Source organism: Rhipicephalus microplus, chromosome 1 (genome assembly GCF_043290135.1).
Source record: "Rhipicephalus microplus isolate Deutch F79 chromosome 1, USDA_Rmic, whole genome shotgun sequence".
NCBI classification, from domain to species: Eukaryota; Metazoa; Arthropoda; class Arachnida; order Ixodida; family Ixodidae; genus Rhipicephalus; species Rhipicephalus microplus.
This window is the reverse complement of record NC_134700.1, coordinates 25,284,151-25,308,058: the sequence shown is the minus strand read 5'-3', so window position 1 is coordinate 25,308,058 and position 23,908 is coordinate 25,284,151. Positions and strand designations below refer to the sequence as shown.

Sequence of the window (23,908 nt, the reverse complement as noted above, 5' to 3'; positions counted from 1 at the left end):
TTTGGGTGCACGTTAAAGAACCCCAGGTAGTCTAAATTTCCGGAGCCCTCCACTACGGCGTCTCTCATAATCATATAGTGGTTTTGGGACGTTAAACCCCACATATCAATCAATTATGCTCTCTAATGCATATTGTACAACTGCAAGTGTTCCACCACCTTCAGGGTCACCTATATCGATGTTGCCTTCTCGAACATTCGGTTGCATCCCATCATCGATGATCTCTTGACAACATGCTTTAGTGATCAAAAGAAATATTTTTTAAAGGGAAGCGAGTCCTCGAGCTCACGAAGGAACGCCGTTCTTGTACTTTAGAATGATGAATAGTGGGATATTATGGCACAAGGGCACACCTTTGGTACATATAAAATGTATACAGTTCCTCGAAATGTATATAGTGCATACAAACTTAAATTAAGGGGAGATGCGAGTCGAAAAATCGCGTTTTTAGCGAAATTTCTCGTATTTCTGATTTTTATTGCATTGTAATCATCAAACCTTCTTCTTTCATCTGTGAAAATTTCAAAACTAAATTTGAACCGCAAAATGCAAAAAAATGTGTATGAAGGCATCGCGGTGGCTCAAAATTTCGTGAATTGGCGCCGATATTGGCCATCTTTGACTGCGCGCTGCTCCCCGTCGCAGTGCCGCCCGCCATCGCGATCGGTGGGGAAAGTTGCGTCCGGCCTTCTTCTTACAGCTCCAACGACCGCCAGTTTCGTACGTGGGCAAAAAAAATAAAAAACGAGGCCTTTTTATCACGTGGTTTGAGCGGTTTGAAACGCGCGGCACCCTAAGCCGCATCGCCATTGGCTACTGAGTCATTGTCAGCTGTGTTGGTGGCGGCCATCGGCATTTGGTCCGTCTGCTTTTCTGCGCGTCTACGCATATTTCCGCGATGACAAGCCCAAAAAAGTGCAACGTGAGACCGCAGAAGTTTCGAACGAAGCACAAGTTCAAGGGAAGGCGGCGTAAAGCGCCCCGAACGACGGCGACGAACGAGAACGCGCCTACGTGTGCTAGGCCTGACGGCGGTATCGACGAGTGTGCGAGCGAGTGGCTGCGATGAAGGGATTGACGCTGCGCTTTCTTTCGTCAGTGCTTCGGAAAAGAAACTCGGCTTCTTCGAAAAAGACGAAAGACAGCGCGATGAGGTTTGTGCAAAGACAGTTTTGTGCGACACTCTCTTGCTGACGGCACTTGTGACAGCTGCGGCATGCCCTGCTTGCGGTATTCAAAAACTTGCCGTTCGGGAGCCGGCAGGAAAGCGCAAAAGACTTTCGTCGCTTCTCGAACTTCATTGCAAAAACAGCGAATGCTCAGCGACTGTTCTTTTGTGCTCCTATACGTCACTGCGTGTTACGGCGGACGGCAGCAGCCGAGTGAGCCAACGGTACGACAGTGGGAGCTCCCGAGATAGTTTCGCTGTAAATGTGAAGGCAGTGGTGGCTGCACGCGCTGTCGACATTGGGCATGAGCGATTGTCGAGATTTTGCTCCATTATTGGACTCCCTAAGCCAATGCACCACCGAGGATTTTTTTCGATAGCAAAGAAGGTGCACATCGCTGCCATGGCAGCTGTGAGTGAAAACTTGCGCCGATCCAGAGAGTTGACGAAAGAAGTAGCAGGCGAAGCTGATGTGGCTGTTATGTTCGACGGCACTAGGCAGAAGAGGGGCCACAAAAGCCACAACGGGATTGGCGCAGTTATCTCCTTAGATACTGGCCTCTGCTTAGACTTCGAGGTCATATGAAATTACTGCCTGACATGCAGTAGGCACAAGGATATGGGCCCAGACGAGGAAGTGTGGCAGGCATTCCATGGCCCAGTCTGTGAAAAAAATGCAGACTGTTCCTCTCATGCCATGGAAACGGAGGCTGCAATGCGCATTTGGCAGAGAACATTGACTTATGACACCCCACTGCATTTCATGACATTCTTGAGTGACGGTGACAGCAAAGCATATAGTGCAGTTGCAGAGTCAAAAGTCTATGGTGCTGTCAATATAGAAAAAGAAGACTGCACTAATCATGTGGCCAAGAGACTTGGCACCGCGCTACGGAAGCTGCATGTGCCATTACCACGAGGGCAGAAAATGAAAGAGCCAGCCTTTCAGAAGCTCCAAACATACTATCAGATTGCCATAACAAGCAACAGGGGGAGTGTACGGGATATGTATACTGCAGTATGGGCTTCGTACTTCCACTCATGCTCTACTGACAATGCTGGCAGCCACAAGTTTTGCCCTGCAGGAACAGAGTCGTGGTGCAAACATCAACGCGCTGAAGCACTTGGTGAACCTGCACCACGCCACACACCTCTCCTGACAAAAGCACAGGAATTGGCTGTTTTGCCCATTTATAAGCGGCTAACGGATGAGAAGTTCCTTGCTCGATGCATCAAAGGGAAAACCCAGAACGCATCGAAATCCCTGAACAGCAAAATTTGGCTACTTTGCCCCAAGACTAAGTTTGTCTCCCGAACGGTTGTCGAAACTGCCGCAGCTATGGCAATCCTGTGGTTCAACAACGGTCATGCTACTTTCGAGCACATCCTGGAAGAGCTCAACATACTGCCATCTAGAGATCTAGTTACTTTCAGCGATTCCCGCGATGCGAGGCGCATCAAGAGAATGTCCGAGCGTCTGACAGCAGAAGCAAGGGCCCACCGTCGTCGTGGGGTGAAAAGGGCACGGCTAGAAGAGAGTGCTCGCAAGGACCGTGAGGGCACAACCTATGCTGCAGGACAGTTCTAGTAACTTGCCGTGCTTTTCAAAGTTCTGTTGAACATTATGGCCAAAGATTATGCATTTCTAACAACTCTGTGATAAAAAAAAAGGTTTCAAACTTTCAAATGCGTTTTTCTCCTTTTGAAGTTTTGTGTGATCTGTGCTTCTTATACACGCTAGTTCGTATACTTAGAATTGTCATACCTCTATGAAATTTCGCACATAGCATGATGAAGGCCCATAGAGTGCAAGTATCTATTCAGATTGTCAGTGCTGCTTGATTATGTTTTTCAAAAGTTACATAACATTGAAAGCCCTTGGCAACTAGAGCCATAGTAAATTTTTCTATTTTATTATTGTATTTCATCTTTTTACACACAAAATTTATATAGTTTTTTGCACTCTACAGTTCCAAAGGATCATAGTCAGCTATATCTGCATGCTTTATCTCAAATTTTTATAGGTCAGAATTGTTCCATAACAATGGCCATAATTTTGCAGTATCTGACCTGCAGAAAGAAAACCAAGCAATCTACATGAATATAAAGGACATATTTGAAAAGAGGAGAAAAAACTCTTTTAGCATGCCAATTTGTGTTAAATTCAGACTCTTATTAAAGAAAATCGTTTTTCGAGTAGCATGTCCCCTTAATTGAACATTGTGTATGCAATGAATATATTGTTACGGTGCGTCATCAACATGAGCAAGGGTGAGACACTCCGAAGATGTTGAACACAATTGTGTGTTGAGTGCTTGCGCGCGAGGCTGCTCACAGCTATCTTGTTTGGCTGCCGATTCTCCGTGTCTCTATCTGCACCGGCCGCACTGGCCGCAACGGCGTCTTTAAAACCCGGCCACACCGACGATAAAGAAGATGCGGAGACTGAATCTGCTCCTGCGTCAACAACCGTCGTCCTGGCACACCCACAGAGCCCTGGCGTGTTTGATCGTTCAGGCAATTCCAATGAAGCAGACGTGGAGGATTGGCTGGCAGAGTACGAACGCATGAGTGCTCGCAATCGTTGGGGCCGCCTCTTATGCTAGCCTATCTTATCTTCTACCTCAAGGGAACTGCGAATGTGTAGTACGAGAACCACAAAACTGAACTTGGGAGCAGGGTGACGTGCAAAGAAAAAATTCTTGACTTGTTTGGGAAGCTTATCCGATGAAAAATGGCGGCGAACAAAATGCTGGCATCTCAAGCACAGACATCGGCGGAGTCGTACGTCTCTATATAGAAGACGTGTTAGTGTTGTGTCGAAAAGCCAATGCTGAACTGCCGGAGGCCGACAAGGAAGGAAAAGAAAATAGGAGGAAAAGAACAGCAGGGAGGTTAACTAGCCTTAGGCAGCCGGTTTGCTACCCTGCACATGGGAGAAGGATAGGGGAGATGAATAATGGAGAGCAGAGAGGGAAAAGAGATGAACACAGCACATTCGGCAGCACACGCGTGCACACTCAGTCATTGTCCAGTCTTGTCTTTTGCGGTGAGTGACATTGCTGTTACAGCCACTTGTTCAAGTCCGTGTCGCGTAGGAATTTCAACAGAGCTTTTGTCACCTTTTGTTGCAATGTCTTCTCTCGGGCACTTGACAGAATAGTGTCCACAGACATTTGGCTGTTGTCGATGTGCACAAGAACGGATGGCAGTGACTGTCTCTGGATCTCCTGCAACGGACAGTCGCACAGGATGTGATGTAGCGTCTCTTCGCAATTAGAGGTATTGCGAAGAGCGTTGTCTGCCATTCCTATGACAAAAGAATGAGATTTCGTAAATGCCACTCCTAGCCATAAGCAATGAAGAAGAGTGGCTTCTCTTCGGTCGAGCCCAGTGGGCATGTGGAGAGCCATCAAAGAGGACAGGTGGTGGTGACGATTCGTCTCGTTGCTTGGTGGGAACCATAGTGAAAACGTGACTTCCCGCACAAGTCGTCAAAGATTACTGGCTGCTTCGGTCCACGGAAGTGGTATGGCTTCTTCTCGTGTTCCTTCGAGAGTTGCCCGTGTGGCAGTATCGGCCTCTTTGTTCCCTATGACGCCGCACTGACTTGGCAGCCACTGAAACGTCACATTATGCCCTTTCCCGTGTGAAGTGTGGAGAAGGCATCGAATTTCGAAAGCAAGTTCTTCGTACGGCCCGCGACGTAGTGCTAAGAGCCCAGATTGTAGGGCAGCCCTTGAGTCGCTGAAAATCGACCACTGTTGCGGTGGTTCCCGACACACAAAATGCAGCACGCAAAGCAGCTAGTTCCGCTGCTGCAGATGCCGTGGAGTGGTCAGTCCTAAAGCTGATGGTAACACCTCTTGCTGGGACAACTACTGCACCTGACGAACACTGGCGGTTCAAGGAGCCATCGGTATATATATGTACACTGTCTGAATATTTCTAGTGCCAAAGAAGAACAGACAGTTGTTTCAGCATGGGCGATGAAAGCTCAGATTTCCTTCGGATCCCTGGTACACCAAGATGCACTGTGGGTAGAATAAGACACCAAGGGGTTATTGATGGTTTAGATGCAGGAGTGAAGCCAGAGGGAAGTTTCTCGTTGTACTTCACAATCATTTTAGCAAACGATGCTTGGCGCCTCTATGAAGGCAACAGTGCAAGGTGATGACAGGGAGCATGTGCGAAGTGTCTGATGTGCGTTCTCAGGACTTCTACAACAATGTAAGTTTGTATCGGATAGTCACCAGCGATTGCGATTGTTGCCTCTGTTGACGCACATCTGGGCAGACCAAGGCACACCATCAGTGCTTGAGCTTGTACTGCCTGTAGAACACGAACATTGGTCTTGCAGGTATTGCTAAGCACGGGCAAGCTATATCTCAAGAAACAGAAATAGAGCTCTGTAGAGCTCCATCATTGCTTTTACTGACATCCCCCACGTCTTTCCAGCCAGAAACTTGAAACTTGAACAATTGGGAAATAGCAGTCAGGTGCTTCTTCATATAGGCCACAATCGAACTCCAACAGAGGTCCCTATCAATATTGATGCCCAGAAACCGGTGGATTCTGGCGTAAGAAATCGAACGCCCGCCAATTGAAATGACATAAGAGGTCATTGCTTTGCGAGTGAAGGCCACCAGCGCGCATTTTTCTGGTGATATGCTGAGACCTTGTTTTAACAAGTAGTTGGCAATCATAGTTGCTGCTCTTCGAAGCCACGAACGTATCTGAGGACGTGTGACTGCCAAAGTGCAGACACAGATGTCGTCTGCGTATATTGAGATTTTAATGGTACTTGGCAAGTATTCAGCAAGGCCAATTAGTGCAAGATTGAAAAGCATTGGGCTAAGAGGACGTGTGACTGCCAAAGTGCAGACACAGATGTCGTCTGCGTATATTGAGATTTTAATGGTACTTGGCAAGTATTCAGCAAGGCCAATTAGTGCAAGATTGAAAAGCATTGGGCTAAGAACTCTGCCTTGAGGAACACCCTTGGAAGTATAGCGTCGCGTAGTTGGGCCATCTTCTGTTAACACAAACGATCTTGCAGCCAGGTAACTCGAAATCCACTGAAAGACTCGACCACCAAGGCCAACCACCGCAAGAGCACCCAAAATGGCTTCATGTAGTATATTATCATACGCGCCTTTCTCATCTAGAAACAAAGCTGTCGATAGTCGCTTACGAGATCTTTCGTGCTAAACGTACGAAACTAGATCAACGACATTGTCAATGGAAGAGCGGTCGCATCGGAAACCAGCCATAGAATTCGGATAAATCTTGTAGTATTCAAGATACCACTCCAGGTGGCCACTCCAGTATCATCCGTTCCATTATCTTCCCTACGCAGCTGGCCAGTGCTATTGGGCGGTATGAGGCGAGTTATAGTGGGGATTTGCCCTGCTTCAAGATGGGTAACAAGCGGCTTACTTTCCAGTCCTCAGGAACATTGCCATCCTGCCACGAGATGTTGTAAAGGCCCAACAGTTCTTTCCTTGCACCTTCCCCAAGGTTGCACAAGGCTCGGTACGGAATACCATCTGGGCCCGGAGAAGTTGAACGCCTGCAGAGACCTAGTGCCATTTCGAGCTCCTCCATCAAAAAGGGGAGGTCCATGTGGTAGTCAAGGGAAGGGAACGGGGGACGTCAGCTTTCACTGGAGAATCTGGACGAGTGGCTTGGTTGGCGATCTGCGCACAGAAATCTTCTGCCACATCGATGTCTTGCCTCCCTTGAAACAGCGCGAGCGCTTTGAATGGAAAAGGCTGTTTTGTAGGGTGACACAGACTTTGCACCGTTTTTCGAATGTGTGGGTGGCTTGCGAGGGTCTAGTGACTGACGAAACGTTGTCCATCGTACCGACGCTAATCTATCCATGTGACGCCGAATCTTCTTTTGCATGTTCCTGGCTGCCCTAAGATCGCGAATTGATTTTGTACGCCGATACCGATGCCCTGCCCGGCGTCAAAGTGCTCGGCGTCGCTCTAACTTTATGTCAAAGTTGTTTCGTGCGGAAGATATTTGTCACTGTGCGAGTGGCGTTTTGCATTGTGCTCTTAATTGTTTGCTCTAACCAAGATCACAGGCCATCGCTGCAAGCATCTGCCATGTCTGATTTGAAGTTGGTCCATTGGACTGCTCGAATGCTCATTCGTGGGCCACAACGAGACAAGCCTTTGATGTTAAGGTAGACTGGAATGTGATCACTTCCTCGTGTCTCAACATCTGGAAACCACTTGACATATCTCGAGAGGGAGTTGGAAACAAAAGCAAGGTCGAGACAGCTGCCGTATGTCACCCCTCAAAGAAAAGTGGGGCTATCGTCGTTCAGGAGAGTAAGGCCATAGTTGTAGGCGATGTTTGCTAACCTGCGTCCTCTTGCATTTGTCCGCGTACTTCCCCATGCGTAATGGTGCGCATTGAAATCACCTATGATGACCCATGGTGCAGGACACACTCTCAAAATATCCGCTCATCTCCTGGAATCGAGATTATTCGAAGGCGATATATAAGCGTCTATGAGAGTAAACATGAGTTTGTTCTTTTTCACAGTGATGCAGACATACTGATTGTCATCGTGAGGCGCAATCAGTTGCACAACATACTTCAGTTCACGACGAACAAAGACGATGATTTTGCTGCACGCACCGTTCGTTGAAGAGATGACAGCTTCGTATCCTGAAAGTCTTATTGGTTTCGACAAATCGGGTTCACAAATGACGATGAGTAGAAACACGTTGGTAAACACAAACTGACGAAAATCTGAAAGGGGGGATTTTAGTCCTCTGGCGTTCCATTGGATGACGGATGCAGCCTTGACTTCTTCACGAAATGATGAGGTGTGAGTAGCCATCTTCCTAGTTGAGAGATTCAAGCACTGGGCTTAGGGCGTCCAATACTCCAAGTGCGCTTCGAGCAAATGGTGTCTTCATGTCGACTAATATTGCTCGGATGGCTTCTATGAGGGAACGCAGCACCAAGATCACTTGATGATCTGTTTTAGGCAAATCTTCCATGGCTGGAGACGGCTCTGGTGTGGCCGCAACCTGCTGAGGTTCCTTGGCAGAAAAGCGGGTCACGAGCTTGGGCCATTCCTCCGGAAGAGGAGGCTTCTCCGCTTCTTTCATAGAAGTGATGGGTCCTTTCGTGGTGCTACAGGGTGGAACCACTGAAAAGTGGGAACTAGCATTTCGAGAATGTGCCTTTTTTGAAGACTTTCGATGATGCCGACGTGGACGCCGACGCCGGACTACTTTGGCTACCTCCCTGTGTGTCGAGTTGTCTCGGGCCATTTGTCTGAGAACCGCGTGCTCCTTTTGGATTTGAGGACAGTCTTTCGACGAGGCAGCGTGAGGACCGCTGGAGTAGGCGCACTTCGGAGTAGTCCGGCCGACATGGTTGGGCATATTCTTAAGGGGATCGCACATGACTCACTCAACAACTTCATCTACAAAAATTATTCTACAGTGGATGCCACTATTAAGAAATGCCGCCGTTTTGAGCAAGCGAAGAGCCGGCGGATTGGCAGCGTGTTCCGTTGGCCTGTTAAAGTTGCACAACAACAATCTGTACCGTCGCAGCTTTAACGCCGATGGCCGGAAATTACCACTGGTGCTTCCCCATCAATTACATACCAGCGTTCTCGAACAACTGCACGGCGTACATACAGCCGGTCACCTCAGTGTCCCTTGTACCTACAATCGTGTGCAACCTCGCTTTTTCAGGCCCAATCTTTACCGTTCAGTGGTTCGCTTCATCACAGCTTGTGAATGCTGCCAACGCCACAAGCACCCCTGTCTGCTACCGTCCGGCCTCCTACAGCTTTGCCATCACTCAAGCACTGCCGACAAGCTGTTTCACTGACGTCACTGTTCTTTTTTTTTATGAACTCATTTTTCATCACGACACCCAACGACAGCTGCTTACTGATCGAGGAAGGTACTTCCTTTCACATGTTGTGGATGACTTCCTCCGTGCCTGCTCCACTGAGCACATGTTAACCACCACTTATCATCCACAGACGAATAGATTAACCGAGCGTCTGAACTGATGCAGATGCTCTCAGTGTACGTTTCACCAGATCACCATGAATGGGACAAGCATTCACCTTTGTCACCTTTGAGAACAACTCTTTACGACATGACACTGCTAGTTATTCGCCGTTTTATTTTCTAATTGGCCGACATCCAGCGTTATCATTTGACACACTTCTTTCGGCTGCCCCCTTGCCTACTGAGTACGCCAGCGATTTCATTGCTCAAGCCCACGCAGCACACCAGCTTGCTTATAATCGGCTAAATTTGTCGCAAGTGCACCAAAACGACCGTTATGAGTCGCCACCAAAGCGTGCACTTTCCACCGGGGTCTCTGGCCCTCCTATGTACACCAAACTGCCAAGTTGGCTTATCAGAGAAGCTCCCACTAAGCTACAACAAGACTTATAAAAAAGTGTTATAGAACAACTCAGTAATGTGAATTGCAAGATCACGCCCCTGGACATTGCCTCTTCGACAGCCTCACCCCTACGAACGCTGTCCACGTTCCCAGACTGCAACCGTATCACCCTGCCAGTTTATTGCCGCCATACCATGCGCCGTGATGGCGCATTTGCCGCGGGGCAATAATGTTACGATGCATTATCAACATAAGCAAGCGTGAGCCTCTCCGAAGATGATAAAGATGGGTTTGTGTTGAGCACTTGCGCGAGAGGCTGCTTACAATCATCTTGTTAGGTTGCCAATTCTTTGTGGCAGTTACTCATTAAATCTATATCTTGCCCCACCACATTACATAGCAACATTGTCACACCTAAATATGACGATAGGAGAGGTGTACGAATAATTTGTGGGTTACCCGATGAACTCTGAGCAAGCTCCTTTAACATCATTCACTTAGTGACAGTCATTTTTTTTTTACATTTGTACGTTCTCAAAATTTTAGTTGGCTGCACGTGGCATACAAGGCTTGATTTCAGCCAGTTTTCCTCTCCTATCCTCGTGTTTATGCGCACTGATCTTATATATACATTATAACCAGTTAGCAAATGCATCAAAAACAGCAGCAGAGACACATACCAAGTATGTACGCAGCTACCAGCTTCTGCTGATGGGTTAGCTGCAGGTACGGATGGCTGCCGCCACTTGCTCCTTCCAATGGCAGCACTAGTGCTGCCAGGCACACCAACGCCACCAGTACTATTGCAAAGCTGGGCCCATTTGCAGCAGCACGGCTTGGCTGTCGCTCAGTTCCCAAAGATGGCTCCAGGGGCACAGAACCTACAAACAGGCATTAGGGCAGATGCTGTGAGCATCGATTCCCCAGACTGTGAGCACATGCATCTTTAAAGAAAAAGAACAGAAAATTCGGCAGATCCCGTATACCATGAGAATCGATGTTATGCGAAGCGTGTGCAGGAAAAGTGACTGCTTCGTCATTCATTCTTCAAGGAAACATTCCAAAGGATGCTACAGTGATATATCGGTATAGCGAACTTCAGGGGGCCACATTAATTTGTTCGTTATTTTGAAAGGTTGTTATGGTGAAAGCCCAAAAATTAACCATAAATACTTATTTTCCACCAACCAAAACGACTTACCTTTACAACGGTGGGTCCTTGAACTTGTTTTTCACGAGAAAAAAACTAATGCACAAGTGAACACCCAAAAATGCATGTTTACTTTGAAAAAGTGTGTGTTTTTTTCTTTTACACGTGCAGCACAAACTTTGCAGCGCAAAGGGCCTTAGCTCATCCACATTCCTGAGGTGTGATTCGGTTCTTTGGTCACAACAGCCTGCTTTTTGCCTTCCAGTTGCTGAAGAATATCCACTTTCTCGCTTAGCGAAAACTAATTCCACTTCTTTGTCGCAAGCAGAGACAAATTCATTCGTAGTAGCACTGAAACGCGAACGCCGACTTGCTTTGCAGATGCAATAAGTAATCATTGAAAACCGATAAACACAACTGACAAACAAGGCCTCCTAGTGCTAGAGCACATGTAAAAGTGACAAAAAAAAAGAAAAACCCGAAGTGTCCCGGCTGTCATCGTCTCTTCCGAACAACAAAAAGTGCTAAAAAAGAAAATTCCTCGCATTTCGTTTTCTGTTCCCTCGCTGTCGCAGGTTTTCCACACCCATGCTTCCTGCTCCGCAACTCCCACTCTGCCCCCTGCTATGGAGGCTGGAAGGAGAGGTGTCAGCATCGACCCGGCCGTGCCTTGAAAGGAGGGGTGCTGGTATTTCATTTTGCCGCGGGGCGGCACCCAAGTCACCACTGAGATCGGACGAGAGTGCTCGCCAGCAGCACTTTTACTTTTAGACTCGCTTGCTCGTGTGCTAACAAGTTGCAACGTCTGTGCTGCGCCTATTTCGACTTGTTCGGGATCAATACATGCCAATGTGACCATGACACAGTGATGAGTGAACAGCAAAGACACTGCTTTGCACCTGAATGCAATGCGGGATATGCAATGCGAATATGCAATATGGATATGAGGGAAGAAAGCGTCTCTCTTCTCTGCTCTCTCCAACAATGAACGGCGCAAGGCTTGGGAGTGTGCGATTCCCCGTGCTGACAAACCACTGGAAATGAACTGCGTTGTGTGCAAAGCTCATTTCGACGAAATATTCGTTGTACATGGCTACAACCATGTTATCAATGGGTTCTAAGCAACTTGCGAAAAATCTGTCCCTACTAAAGAGGGTGGGTTCCTGAGTGAGTCAACAACCGAAGGAGTCCGTGTCATTCTAACCAGCACCCTTTCCATCCTGCACTATGTCACAAAAATCTTGGGCTATAAATACTTGGTGACGTCTTGCCTCTGCCAAGACGCGTTAAAAATCTTTTTGGTATTCTGAAGCAAATGCAAATGTCTGGCTCGATTGATCACCCTACGCCGACACAGTTTTTGACCTCCGTGAATTGCCTGAGTTTTTACAGTTTGGCACAGCCACTTTCCAGTGGGAACATACCTTCCAGAGTTCTGAACAGCCTTCTTTGTCCCGGCATCCACAATAATTCAATAAAACTGCACAATAAGCTGGATGAGCTACTAGATGTGGGGCACCTCAATGAGGTTCTTGAAATTGTGAGGAAGAAGATGGACACATGCGGAAGCGCATTGCCAACGCCTGGCTCGCTCGGCTGTTCGCTTCCTGGCTATGCTTTGCCTGCTGCTGCTATCTCCCCGGTCGCAGTGTACCTAAATAAACCCCCATAACAAGTGGTGGAGCTGCTGGGTCGTGCCAACCTGTAACTTCGCAGCCGGAAACTCAAGCCAGCCTCTGCAATGCCAGATGAAGGACCAAATCAACCGCAACAACAACCTGCTGTCCTGGTGCCCACATTGGTCTGCCCTGGCCCATCGCGTCAACGCAACCCACCAATCTTCGACGGTACAGAAGAGGAGGATGGTGAAGACTGGCTCGCTGAATACGAATGGGTAAGCGTGATCAACCGCTGGGATGACGCTGCGAAGCTCAGCTATGTGTCATTTTATTTGAGTGGCTTCGCCAGCATGTGGCATCCAAACCACCAACGTGACTTCCCGACGTGGGCTGCTTTCAAAACGCACGTGACGGAAGTATTCGGGTGCCCCGCTGTTGGCAAGCTTCAAGCCGAGCAACGGTTGCGTGGCCGCGCACAGCAGAATGGTTAAACATTCACCAGCTACATTGAAGATGTTGTCGACCTGTGTAATTGCGTTGATGTTGCAATGGCCAATGCTGATAAGATCAGGCATATCTTGAAAGGGATTGAAGACGAAGCTTTTCAGATGCTGTTGGCACAAAACCCGTCCGCAGTGTTTGAACTTGTTAGTCTTTGCCAAAGTTTTGATGAACTGCGCAAACAACGCACAGCCATGCGCCGCTCTCATTCACAGGCGACTTCAATGTCGGGATTGGCTGTTGCTCCTGACAACTCATCTCTGCTGCTACAGATTAAGGATTTTGTTCGTGAAGAGGTCGCTCGCCAGCTTTCGCTGATGCCGCTTGTTCATGAACAGTCAAATTCTGCGTTGGCGCCCCCTCTCCAAAACATCATCAGAGACCAGGTCGCCGAAGAGGTCTCGTCTTCGATCCATCAGGCTACGACTACTGCTCCCCTGACGTATGCCGCAGTCGCTTCTAGGCCTGTGATGCAAGGCTACAGCCCTCGTAATCCGCCTATTCGCCCGCCAGTATCGCCGCCCGCCCGCCCAGTCGTACAGTACGCACGAGCCAACGACCCTTGGCGCATGCAAGACAACCATCCCATTTGTTTTCATTGTGGCCTTATTGGACATGTGGCCCATTACTGTTGCTTTCGTGCACCACCTATCTCCAACAGTGTGCGTCCACCATGAGTCACGTATGTGCCACGTCAACCCCGCCACAATTATTCAGACGACTACGAATGTGATCCTACCTCCCGGACCCCACCATCCTCTCACCGATTGCCTTCTCCTCGCCGCCGCTCCCTCTCCCCCATGCACCGACGGCGGAGCCCAGTGCACCAGGAAAACTAAGTAGCACAGTTCAGGAGACGAGAACTGCAGTTCCGGCGAAGTGCATAAGGCCTCAAATTTCTCCCGGAACCTTAATCAAGCCGCTATAGAAGGAACAAGGACGCTAGCCCTTGTCGACGCCGGCGCAGCCCTTTCAGCGATTGATGCCCGCATTTGCCGCCATATCGAAAAAGTCATGACGGCTGTTTCTGGACTATCCCTTCGTGCAGTCAACGCGCAGCACGCCGAGCCATCCGGTGCCTGCACAGCCCGTGTCGTCATCCAGGATGTTTTATTTATGTGATCGAATTCATTGTGCTGCCATCTTGTCCTCACGACGTCATATTAGGGTGGAATTTCTTCTCTACATATCGTGCGATCATGAATTGCACACGCGCTGAACTCCAGTTGTTCCCATTTTCGACAGATGTCATCAATGACAAGGACACTTGTCGCAAAATCACAGTTTGTGACAACACCATTGTGCCTGCCCAGTCTACTACTGTTCTTGTCTCGATCTCTTGTGACTCTGAAAACAGCGGCTCAGTGCTTTTCGCACCGTCTACACTTCTAGTTCACTACCGATCACTGCCATTGCCATTTGCCGTTCTCAAGTGCCATTCAGGCACCTCTGTGATGTACATCACCCATCCATCGCCCGAGCCAACAACTTGGAGACGCCAAGAAACCCTCGGCAATGCCAAGCCGCTGGCATCATCTTCGATATTCGACACCATGAACAAACCCTCTGATATGGCCATGCTCGAGACATCAACTCCTAGGCCACTACCGTGATCTTTCACACCAGCTATAGCGAGCGACCTTACGACGATACAACGAGACCAACTTCTTCATATGCTCGATGATTTCTCTTCCTCTTTTGACTGCCAAGCAAGGGCACTCGTCTGCACGACTGTTTTGCATACTATCGACACCGGAAGCCATGCGCCCATTCGACAGCGTCCTTACCGAGTATCGGTGAGTGAGAGGCGCCTTATCGATGACCAGGTGAATGGCATGCCTAAACGCAGTGTCATTCAACCTTCCGACAGTCCTTGGGCATCACCTGTCGTTCTTGTTCGGCAGAAAGATGGCACAATACGGTTTTGCATCAATTATCACCGGCTTAACAAGATTATCCGAAAGGATGTTTACCCATTGCCACAAATTGATGACGCACTCGAGTGCTTGCAGGGAGCGAAGTTCTTTTCTTCCTTGGATCTCCGCTCTGGCTACTGGCAAGTGCCCATGGCTGAGACTCACTGCTCGAAAACCGCGTTTGTAACACCAGGTGAATTATACGAATTCACTGTAATGCCATTCAATCTATGTAACGCGCCCGCCACCTTTGAATGCATGATGGACGGCATCTTACGCGGCTTGAGGTGGCACACTTGCCTCTGCTATTTAGATGATATTGTCGTCTTTGCACCAGATTTCCCGACCCATCTACAACGGTTGCATCAAGTTCTGACCTATGTCCGAAATGGCGGTCTCCAGCTGAACTTGAAAAAGTGTCTATTCACCGCTAGAAAACTAACTATACTAGGCCACGTCGTTTCCAAAGAAGGCATTTTTCCCAATTCTGCTAAACTTCGAGCCGTATCCGAGTTCCCGAAGCCTACTAACCTGAAAGCACTGCGCACCTTCATTGGTCTATGCTCCTATTTTCAGCGCTTCGTTCGTAATTTTGCTACTGTCATCGCACCTCTCAATGCACTCCTCCAAGGCGACATTGAACTACCTACCTAGTCAGAAGCTTGTGACGATGCATTTACGACACTTTGACACCTGCTTACATCTCCACCAATTTTGCGTCACTTCGCTCCGAGCGCACGCACAGAAATTCACACTGATCCTAGTGGTGTTGGCCTTGGTGCTGTGCTTGCACAACGTGACAATGCCAACGCCGAATACATGATTGCATATGCCAGTCGTGCACTCACAAAGCCTGAGACAAATTACACCGTAACAGAAAAAGAGGGCCTAGCTATCATATGGGCTCTACAGAAGTTTCGCCCCTATCTTTACAGCCGTTCTTTTGACGTCCTAACACACCACCAAACTTTGTGTTGGTTGTCAAACCTCAAGAACCCGTCAGGTCGCCTTGCTCAGTGGGCCCTCCGACTCCAGGAATACATCTGTGTCGTATATCGTTCTGGCCAACAACACTCTGATGATGAAGCCCTGTCACGCTTCCCACTCATTTCAGACGCAAGCGCATCTCATCACAATCACGATATTTTGTCACTTGACATCTTGGACATGGCCTCGAAGCAACAAAATGACCCATGGATCGCCACAATTCTAAACTTTTTGTCAAGGCCCCTGACCACCCCGGCTCCACGAGCACTGCGTCGCCAAGAGCAGCATTACGCTATCCGCGATGGTCTTTTATACTGCCGTAACTACCACAACGTTAGTTGCACAAGTTTATTGGTCGTACCCCACCATCTTCGTCGCAATCTGTGCTCCGCTTTCCACAATGACCCTTGGTGTGACCCCGGTGGCGTGTTCAAGATGTTCACGCGCTTTCGCCTACACTATTATTGGCGCGGAATGTACAGCTTCGTCTGCAAATACATCCGCTGATGCCTCGCCTGCCAACGACACAAGCCAGTCTCGCACCTCTCCGCAGCACCTCTCCAGCCGCTTCCCTGCCCAGCCCACCCATTTGATCGCGTCAGCATTGACTTGTACGGGCTTCTCTTATGCACTGGCGCTGGCAATCGCTGAATTGTCGTCGCCATGGATAACAAGACAAGATACGCCGAAACCGCTGCATTACCTGTTGCAACAGCCAAGGACGTATCCTCGTTTATTCTACGCAGCTTTCTTCTCCACCATGATGCCCCTCGTGAACTGCTCAGTGATTGCGGCCGTGTATTTCTCTCAGACATGTTGCAATCGCTCCTATCCAAATGCAAAATTATTCACCTCGCCATTACCGCATATCACCCACAGACAAACGGATTAACGGAACGATTTAACTGAACTCTGGGTGACAAGCTGTCGATGTACGTTGCGTCAGACCACTGCAATTGGGATCTTGTTCTTCCGTTCGTCACATTCGCCTACAACATTGCCTCCCAAGCCACCACCGGATTTTCACCATTCTTCTCGCTATACGGCCGCGAAACCACTAGCACCATTGATAAAATTCTGCCATATCATCCGTACGTTGACGACTACCAGCATGTGTCTGCGGTGGCTCACCACACCGAAAAATGCCGACAACTGGCCTGTTCTTTCACCTACGACCGACAGTGTTGCCAAAAACAGCGTCTCGACACCGACATCCCTCCTGACCCTTTCACCGTCGACTTTCTCATGTGGGTTTGGGTCCTACCAGTTGCTGCTCCCGTCCTTTCGTCTAAGCTTCTTCCGAAGTATCACGGACTTTTCCGCGTGGTTGCGCAGACCTCTCCTGTGAATTATGTGGTTGCATCCGTTACGTCATCTTTTGACCTTCGTCGTTGGGGGCAAAAAACAGTCCACATTACTCTTCTCAAGCTGTTTTAGGACCTTCTGACCTCTCTCTAGGTCGCCAGGATGGCTACCTCTCGATACCGAGGGTTATTGTGAGGAAGAAAATGGACACATGCGGAAGCGCATTGGCATCGCCAGACTCGCTCGGCTGTTCGCTCCCTGGCTACGCTTTGCCTGCTGCTGCTGCTATCTTCCCAGTCGCTGTGTACCTCAATAAACCCCCATAACAAAATGATTGTTGCTTGTGGAGCCCTCCCTGACCATACTGATATCGCATTGGACGCAAAAGTGACTCCCGGATCACTCATTACGTCAGTGGCTATGTGTCCTGGAAGATGGTGAAAAAGACGAAGTGCAATGCATGAAACAGGTTTTTGCTTCACTCTCAGAATTCCAGCTTGCTTCCAACAGAATCATTCCTCACACGTCATACAGACAGAGGTGGCCTTCTGTAGCCGTCCGAGTCCTTGAGAGACCTAGTCAAAGCTATGGAAGATGCATTCACCTATTGCTTCAGTTTCAACAAGTTGAAAAGTGACAGCATAACAGATCTTATCTCTTGCCTGTATGTGAAGAGGTTAAATATGGTCGGCTGTGAACACTGAACACCACAAATTGGAAGTGACAAATCAGATAATTAGATTCTTTACACTCACCAGAATGCATTTTCTTCTTGCTGGAGAAAATGCATCCAATCAAAAAAAGAGAGAAAAAAATGAAGTTCTTGAAGTCAAGACGTACGACTTAATTACTGTCATAATGCAAACTCAGTAAACAAGGTTTTATGTTATTGTGCATTACTCATACTGTGCTGTTTCTTGTGATTTTGCTATTGTCTTGCTCAAATTGGTATATATCTCCCATTAACAATTGTGATGTCACAGTCTGGCTGTGTTTCACATATGCAGAAATAAATTTTTTCGGTAACTGGTTTGCAACTGTATCTATATTTGGCAATGAAATCTCAATGTCATGTTTGTATGCATGCCCATCGTATCATCGTATATTTACTGTTCTTTTTAGTTGCTTCATTCACTTGCTTTAGTCAAGTTTCGTATAACTTGCAGTTCTCTCCAACTTTAACGCATATGTTGTGTTAATTTTTCATGTTGTTTTTCGCTTTCGTGAAAATAAATGTCTTGCTTGTAAAATTAGACTGTGATTGTGCAACTCATAAAAATAACGGTTGCCAGTATCTTTACCTCCATTGCCAGTCACAGGGAACACTGCGGCATCAAAGTGAAAACTGCATGAATTTTGTTTTGGAGTCAAGCTCACTGCTAGTGACTTTTCGTAGCTGATATACTATGAAGTGAATTGAAACCACTAGTTTTCCACACACTTTGCAGTGCGCCGCCAGAATTGTGACAGGTAGACTTTGTTATAATCAGCAGGATAGCATGAAATATTTGCAACAAAAAAAATGACTGCTACGCGCCAGGAGGGGCATTTTGAAAGCGACCACAGCATCGCCGCATCTGGATGAATTCTTGCTCGCTCTCCGGCACGCTGATGCTGACACCTCTCCTTCTAGCCACCATACCTCTGCCTCGGTGACCTTGCCCTCCCGTGTTGCCCACGCCTCTTGCCTCTGCACTTGTAAACCTGCGGCATCAGCGCTGCCATAAAAAATAAAAAGTCGCCCTTTTGTTTTTTTTTTCTCTGCACCGTCGTGCACCTTCTGAGAAGCAAGATATCCGTTAGCCTTGTCGTGTGCTTGCGTACCGCTCCAGTGGTCGTGACAGATTTCAGAACATGAGTTCGTAGTACTGAGGCGGTATTAATATAACGCGGAACTAAATTAATGCTCGTTATTCTGAAAAGTTCGGTATTCTAAAGTATGTAGTAGTGAAGTAATTTTACTATGAAACTATTAGCAGTTGGCGCAGGATTTTTTTAAAGATTGTTAATCTGAAAAGTTGGTTGATGTGGGGTTCGTTCTACCGAGATTTCAGAGTTTAATGATGCTATAGTTGATACAAATGTTTTAAACACAGACATATGTTGAACATTTGCGTATGTTTTGTACAACCGGCTGTTTACAGCAGCATGATGATGCCAACAGGAACATGGTTATATTGCCAACACCAGAAGTGGTAAGCATATATGTATTTCTTATGCTTGCAAAGTTAGTCACCCTGGATCGAGCTTCGTAGACAAATTTCAGTGAATGGCGCCTAACTACAACTGACATCAAGCCGACATGACAACCGTATTATAGGAGAATATATTTCATGTTATCTAATTAGATATCCAGCACTGCAACTACAATTGATGTTCCACGAACATAAAGGTCTTTTTCAAAAGATGTTTCGAGATGTGGTGTGGCTCTGTGCTAGAGTACTTGATTGCCATGCAAAATGCTTAGGTTCGATTCTTGCTGCTACCCTGCCATTCATTTTTTGAATCCATTGAGTCAGCGCTTCTGCCGTTGGTTTTTCTTGAGGCCCTTGCCTTTGAATTACCAATGTCTGCTTTTGCCATTTCTGGGTAGATAGAGACTTTTAATCTCCTGTTGTACATACCCTCAAGGAAAGAGTTAAAGGATGCATCTCTCTTTTGATGTAGCCTGATGAATGCTTCTCTCCGCCTATGAGAGCTCTAGTTATTTTTAACCTGCCAAATCGGCTATGGCGCTAGCAGTTGGTGACGCAGGTGTTTGTCCCAAACCTCCCTTCAGTCACAGGGAGCCGAGTCAGTAGTTTCACGTGTTTCTGATCGGTGCTTTATCATGCTTCACTTCGACAGCTCTCATGAACAGGCTGCATCACTTTAGCTAGAAAAGTAGCCAATGACCGAGTGACACGTATCTGTGCAAGGAATACTAGAAACACAGGAAAAAAGACGACCCTGGTCGCGGCGGTTAAAGCTTGTGTACTAAGCGATGTTGCTGCATGTTAAGGAACACCACACGGTAAAAAACTTCCTAAGCCTTCCACTTCGGTATGGCTCATAATTATATTGTGTTTATGGCACGCAAAACCTCACGTATTATTATTATTAGAAACGAAGGTGTGTAATGTATCCATATCATTAATTCCCTGCAATTTAGACTTTTTGTGAGCTAAATCAAGCAAGGCAAAATCCGCATTTACTCCTGAATACCGACTATTGTGCGCTACATACACTGGAACCCCGTTAATACGTTTTTCAGCAGACCAGGTAAAAAAAATGCAGCAGCCGAAACAACACAAGAGTGAGAAAAGCTCCCAAAATGAATAATAGCAGGGGCCCTTTCACTACAGTCGAACACGGTTATATCGAACCCACATATATCGAATTTTAGGGTATGCCGAACTCGCAAGTTATCCCCATAAAATTACTTCGCAAAAGTATAAAAATTTGCACGTTTATATCGAACGTTATTAAATGCGAAGCATTTTTCAGCGAACTTCGCCGACTTTGTGTGTGTGTGTGTGTGTGTGTGTGTGTGTGTGTGTGTGTGTGCGTGTGTGTGTGTGTGTGTGTGCGCGTGCGTGCACGCGCATGTGCCTGCCCGCCCTGCCCGCCTGCCTGTCTGGTCTGTCTGTCTGTCTGTCTGTCTGTCTGTCTGTCTGTCTAGCCGGCGACGACTTTTATCTCTCCTGGCCGTTTTGACAATGGTATCGACAGCAAACTTCGTATGGTATAACATGACTGTATGAAGAACATATTTAACTAGTCATAACATTGAAATCATGGCATGGATGTCATGAATGTCATGATTAACATTTCATAGTCCTGCAGCTCTTGCAGTGGTTTCGTTCACATGGCATGTTGCCAAACTGGCATAGTATGACATGATTGCATGGCAAACACAAGCGACATACCCTAACATGAAAATCATGACATGCGTGTCATATAACAACATGACTACATGCCAAGCACATGATGCGCTCGCGGCTGTTTCGCTAGCGTCACATATACCAAATCTGGCATTACGATACGTGAATGAATAACAAAGGTGCATACATTATATACACATATATATATATATTGTGAAGAAGAAGATGTGCCTGCAGCAAGCAGCATCGCAAACGCCCAGCTCTCTCAGCTCGTGCTTCGGTTCGTAGCTGTGCCGATCGCTGGACGGTTCTCCACGCTACCTCGTCGCTGTTCCTAACGGCTAATAAATCTCTTCACATTTGATGGAGGGTGCTGTTTATCCCCGTCGCTACACCCTGGAGCTGCGAAGCCGCACGCTACCTCCCGTCATCACTGACGCCACTCCATTGGCGTCTTTGCCCCAGTTCAACTGCCCTGGCCATCCTAGGCTACGAGACCCGAAGGTCTTCAGTGGTGCGGTTGGGACAGACGTCGAAGGCTGGCTCGAGCACCACGAACTGGTGAGCGCCAATAATAAGTGAGATGAAGCTGACAAGCTGGGCCACGTCATATTTTATCTCACTAGCATCGCCAAATGAATGAAGGTTTAATAACAAAAGTACAACATCTCCACATGGAGCGTCCTCAAGATGTCATGTGCTGAAGTGTTCGGTCGGCCGGCTGTCCGCAAGCAGCAGGCAGAACAGCGCTTGCGTGTCCCCTCTCAGCAGACTGGCGAAAGCTGTACCAGCTACATTGAGGACGTCGTCGACCTTTGTCGAGGTGCGAATGACACCATGCCCGAATCTGACAAGGTCAAACACATCCTGAAGGGCATCGACGACGGCGCATTTCAAATGCTCTTGGCTAGGAATCCGAGCACAGTTTTCGACGTCGTCAGCTTGTGTCAGAGCTACAACGAGATGAAGAAGCAGTGCACTCTGACTCGGCAACCTCAGCGTGGTGGTGAGTCACTGTCCTATTTCGACACCTTCCTGACAATTCACCGTTGCTTCAGCAAGTTCGAGCCTTCGTGCGTGAGGAAGTCACCCGCAAACTTTCCTTAGTGCCCTTTACTCACAAGACCATCACCCGTCTACCTGCCCCGCTTCAGACTGCTATTTCAGAAGAGGTTGCCCAAGCTGTTCCCCTTGTGCACCACAAGCCGCCTCTATCTAGCTGTGTTCACTGCCGGTGTGTCGCGCAGCCGGTAGACGCTCCTGTCGCCTATCCACCAGCATGCTGCCTGTGGCCGCACCCCTAACGTATGCAGCGCAGCCTTTGGCTCCTCCTGCCGCCTGTTCGCAAGAAATGCAGCCTGTAGCAGCGCCGTTCACATATGCAAATGCTGTGCGTAGGCTTCCGCAACCACCCTACACCACGCGCGCACAGCCCGCACACCCGGCTGCATATAGTGCACCTTGGGTGACACCACCAGTCACCAATCCTTGAATGACACCCGATAACCGACCAATATGCTACGCCTGCTTCTTTCCTGGACACGTTGCCTGCTACTGCCGCCGTCGACCTCAGACATTTGGCGACTATGTCCGATCGTCGCAACCCGGCGGCCAACCCTTCGCCCAATATGGGCCGGTCTCGTCACCTCATTATGCCCCTCCTAACGACCCGAACTTCTTGACGCCGCGCAGACCCTCTCCTCATTGGCGATCGCCGGCCCGGACACTCTGATCATGAAAACTAGGCACCGCAGTTCAAGAGGCAAGAACTGCGCCATTTTCGAACTGTCAAAGCCTTTGCCCCTTTCCTGCTAACGTGGTTGCAGTAACTGTTGAAGGTTATTGTACTTTCGCCGTTGTGGACATCGGCACCGCTGTTTGTGTTATTGCCGCTAATCTCTGCCGTTTGTTACGCAAAGTCACGACGCCGCTTTCGGGACTGTCGCTTCACACAGCAAGCGCACAGCAAGTAATGCCTCTCGCAGCGTGCACTGCGAGAGTGTCCATCGAAGATATTCTTTACATCGTGAAGTTTACTGTCCTCGCTGCCTGTTCACATGATGTCATCCTCGGGTGGGACTTCCTATCCTGCCATAATGTCGTCATCAACTGCGCATGCGCTGAAGTTGAGTTTTCACCTTTGTGTGATGTCCCATTACTTGACAATCTTCATCAGCTGCCGAAGCTGTTCGTGCATGAAGATACTGATATTCCACTTGAAAATTTCACACTTGTTCCCGCTTCATGCAATGCCTACACTGACGCTACAGTCTTTTTTATGCCTTCCGATATCTTCACGAGTCGTCGAGCTCTGCCACTGCCTTTCGCAATGATTGACCTTGCCGGCGGAAGAAGCATTATGTTCATACTCAATTCGCTTCCCACTCCAGTCACTTTACTTGCGGGGGAATGTCTCGACCGCGTGCAGGACCTCGACCCATCGTCTTTGGTTGATGTCCCGGATGACTAGTGCGATCACCCAAAAGCACTGTCGGCACTAGTCATCCGGGACATCAACCAAAAACACTGGCATTCACCCAAAAGCACTCGCGTTCAAGGATACGTTTCCCAGCGCTATCGCTGACACCCTCACTCCCACCGAACATGCCGACCTGCTTGATCTTCTGCATGAGTTCCGGAATTCTTTCGATGTGTCGCAACTTCAACTAGGCCGCACGTCCAAGTAAAACATCATGTTGACACCGGCCTACACCAGCCACTGCGTCAAAGACCATACCGTGTCTGCACTGAAGAGCGCCGCATCATCAACGATAAAGTTGAAGATATGCTTCGTAGAGTCGCCATTCGACCATCTCACAGTCCCTGGGCATCTCCTGTCATCTTGGTACGTAAGTAAGACGGATCTATCCGATTTTGCGTGGACTATCGTCGTTAGAATAAAATAACCCGCAAGATCGTGTTTCCTTTGCCGCGCATTGATGACGCCATTGACACCCTTCACAGAGCGGAATTCTTCTCGTCGCTAGATTTGCGGT

At 48.2% G+C, this 23,908-nt stretch overlaps 1 protein-coding gene across 18 annotated transcripts in view; it reads right to left on the bottom strand.

Annotated features, from left to right (window-relative positions):
- The window catches only part of LOC119178120 (uncharacterized), a 647,314-nt gene that overhangs the window by 107,814 nt on the left and 515,592 nt on the right, over positions 1–23,908 (bottom strand). For all 18 annotated transcript variants that reach the window (XR_012894641.1, XR_012894638.1, XR_012894639.1 and 15 more), the window contains one exon: positions 10,252–10,452. Coding sequence is in view for 12 of the 18 variants with exons in the window: in XM_075891185.1 (XP_075747300.1) it covers positions 10,252–10,452 (201 nt within the window). In the remaining 6 variants the exon portion in view is untranslated. The remainder of the gene's footprint in view (positions 1–10,251; positions 10,453–23,908) is intronic.